This window comes from Lactuca saligna, chromosome 2 (genome assembly GCF_052625555.1).
Source record: "Lactuca saligna cultivar CGN05327 chromosome 2, ASM5262555v1, whole genome shotgun sequence".
In the NCBI taxonomy this organism is placed as follows: domain Eukaryota; kingdom Viridiplantae; phylum Streptophyta; class Magnoliopsida; order Asterales; family Asteraceae; genus Lactuca; species Lactuca saligna.
Window position 1 is genome coordinate 110,455,945 of NC_136418.1, and position 3,248 is coordinate 110,459,192.

The following is a 3,248-nucleotide window of genomic DNA, read 5'->3' on the forward strand; positions in this document are numbered from 1 at the left end:
CTTGGAGCGTTCGAAAGACCAAATGGCATTACCATCTATTCGTATAAGCCATCACGCATTTTAAACGCGATTTTCCACTCGTCATCGGGTCATAAACGAATCTGATGGTAACCACTACGAAGATCAACTTTTGAAAAAAATTTAGCACCATGCATTTGATCAAGCAAATCCTCAAATCTGGGAATAGGAAATCGATATTTAACGACAATTTTGTTAACCGCTCGACTATTAATACACATACGATATGCACCTCCGTGTTTTGGAACAAGCAACGCGGGAACGGAACAGGGACTCATACTTTTACGAATAAGGCCCTTCTCGAGTAATTCAGCCACTTGGTGATGCAATTCTGCGTATTCTTTTGGGTTTATTCGATAAGCAGGTTTGTTGGGAATACTCGCACCAGGTAAAAAGTCGATACAGTGCTGGATATCGCGCATAAGAGGCAGTCCGGTTGGAATTTCAGTAGGAAATACATCATGAAATTCAACAAGTAACGGTTGAATTAATGGAGGAGTGTCGGTGATGTGGATATTCGCTTAAGTCACAACCAAGGCTAAAAGCATGTTTTATGTTGTGGACTTAAAGTAACCTAAGAATTATGATTTATTTAATATCATAGCATGTGCATGTGAATTTCGAACATCCAAAGGAGCTAACACAATATTAAGGCCATCTTTGGTAAAACTATAAGTATTACGAAAACCGTCGTGTTTAGTGTGACGATCATACTGCCACGGACGCCCCTATAAGAGATGACCTGCATCCATTGGTATAACATCACACCATACTTCATCAGTATATTTGTCACCAATCGAAAATTGAACGAAACAACGTTGTGTAATACGAACAAGATTACCTTTTTTAACCACGTTAATTGATAGGGATTGGGATGATCCTCCACCACCAAAGCAAGCTTGTCTACCATTATTTTGGACACCATATTATCGCAACTACCACCATCTATAATAACCGTACATACCTTACCTTTGGCTGTGCACTTACTACGAAAGATGTTGTGACGTAACCAAAACTGTATCATCCGCCGATTTGTCCACGGTGGTGGAAAGGATCCGCTGCACTACCAATGATTCCCCCTGATCAAAGTATAGAACTTGTTGGTCTTGTTGTGTCTCCTGCTCCACTTCTCCATCGGTGTCATACATACACGGTATATCATCAACAAATGTAACAAGTTGCTTGTTTGGGTAGTCACGAGCATAATGACCCAGACCTTGACATTTAAAACAACGTTTACTTCCCGTTGGGTTTGCATTTGTTAGACCCGTACTCTCTCTGGTCGCGGTGTAGGAATAGGCCGCGATGTTGGTACAACTGCAGTTGTTTGGCGCAAAGGTTGTTGAGGTCAAGAAGTTGTAGCCGGGGTTTTATTATTAGGTTGCTTCTCCACTTTAAAGGCAAGTCGAATGACATCGTCAAGGGTCCAAAACTGTTGTAACTGTACAATATCAGTGATATCGGATCGCAATGCGCCCAAGAACCTAGCAATCACCTGTTCATCTTCTTCGTCCACTCCACAACGCACGCGTAACCGATCAAAATATGCCACAAACTGTTCCACGGACGAGGTGTTTTGCGTTAAACTATGATATTCAAAAAAAGCGTCTTGCCTGTAATTGATCGGTAGAAACTTTGCACGTAAAAGGTTCTTCATCTTTTCCCATGTGTCTATTTGTGTTTTCCCTTGTTGGCATCGTTTCTGCTTGACGTGATCCCACCACAAGGAGGCGTATTTACGTAACTTAATAGCCACAAGTTTAACTTTTAGATGATCTGGAATAGCTTGTATATCAAACACACGTTCCACTGTACTCAGCCAATCAATGAATTCATCCGGTTGAGCTGTGCCCGTAAAATCCGGAATCTCCACGCGTATCCCCAGAGAACGGAGGGTATCCTCTCTATGTTGTGGACGTGCGTATTGGTTTGGACGACAGACAAAAGGATTTTCCTCTCCGTCAAACACATCGTCCCAGATGACAAAATCCGACTCGATTTCCTCATTGCGGTCCTTCTGGTGAACTTCGAATTCTCTAAACCGTTGTTGTAATCGTTTAATTTCCTCAACATCCCGTGGGTCACGATTTGCAACCGGTGCGTCATGAGCATCACCCTTACGTGTGGTACGTGGTCGACCTCTGCCCACCATGATCGTTGCAGTGCTGAATCTGATACCACTTGATGGGGTTCTTGAAGGTAAAGAAGCAACAAAGAGGATAAAGAACAAAGAGATAGCAAAATCTCGATTAATTTCCAAAAGAAAAAAAATAATTGTCGCCAATAACCAAAACAAAACAAGTAAATAAAGTGAAAACTCCACAAAAAGGAAAGCAAATAAGTCTCAATCAAATACCAATTGGATATTATTCAATTACTAAAAATAAGTTAAAAAGATAATCTCCAACTTGAAACCATATCCACGCATCAATATGGCTCCAACTCGAGTTGGCTACGACTCTGGTTCAATATCAGAAGGTTGGTTAAAGTCCAAGTCCACATCCGTATCAATATATTTTAGAACAAAAAGAAGAAGGGGGATTAGACTTTAAACAACAATCAATAATAAAAGTTTTTGATCGAATGGTGAGGAGAAATCAATGTTTTTCAATGGGTTTATCAATATCAATATTTCAATAAGGAGGACTAATGGTCGTATTATCAATCATCTTTGGACTACGAATCTATGCATGACAAAACATAAATTTGGGTTTCTTTGCATCAAAATTCGGTGAAAAGTACCATTCAAGACCAAATTTAGTACCAATTTATTCAAATAATTATCTATCGTGGATAGTGCTTCTCTTGAATCCTCATTTTCCAAAACCCATATTAAAGATAGTGCTTCATATTTCATTAATACTCGTTTGGAACATTTTTGAAGACATATAATGAAGGCAATACATGACTTTAAACACTCTAGAGTTATTAACCAAGACTACAATGCCTCTTTTGTCGCACTTATTCCCAATGTCAAAGACCCTCTCTTTACCTTAAGGCTTACATGCCTATTAGTATCACTAATTATGTCTATCACATATCATCTCAAAAGTTCTCACTAATTGTATCAAAAAGGTTATGGGTTCCATCATTAGTGATGCTCAATCAACCATTATTTTTGGGAGAAGCATCCTTAATAGCTCTCCATTGGTGAATGAGATTTGTAATTAGGTAGAATGATGCAACATAATATATGCTTTGATTTTCAAAGTTGATTTTGATAAGGTTTT

General features: G+C 39.2%; 1 protein-coding gene across 1 annotated transcript; it reads right to left on the reverse strand.

Moving 5' to 3' along the window:
• Positions 1-402: 402 nt before the first annotated feature.
• On the reverse strand, positions 403-2,287 carry LOC145029003 (uncharacterized). The gene is made up of 2 exons (XM_078977659.1): positions 860-2,287; positions 403-760 (listed from the first exon to the last, which is right to left on the reverse strand). Exon 1 carries the CDS (start codon positions 2,168-2,170, stop codon positions 1,367-1,369), a length of 804 nt encoding a protein of 267 aa, XP_078833785.1. The 5' UTR covers positions 2,171-2,287; the 3' UTR covers positions 403-760; positions 860-1,366.
• Between the last annotated feature and the right edge of the window lie 961 nt (positions 2,288-3,248).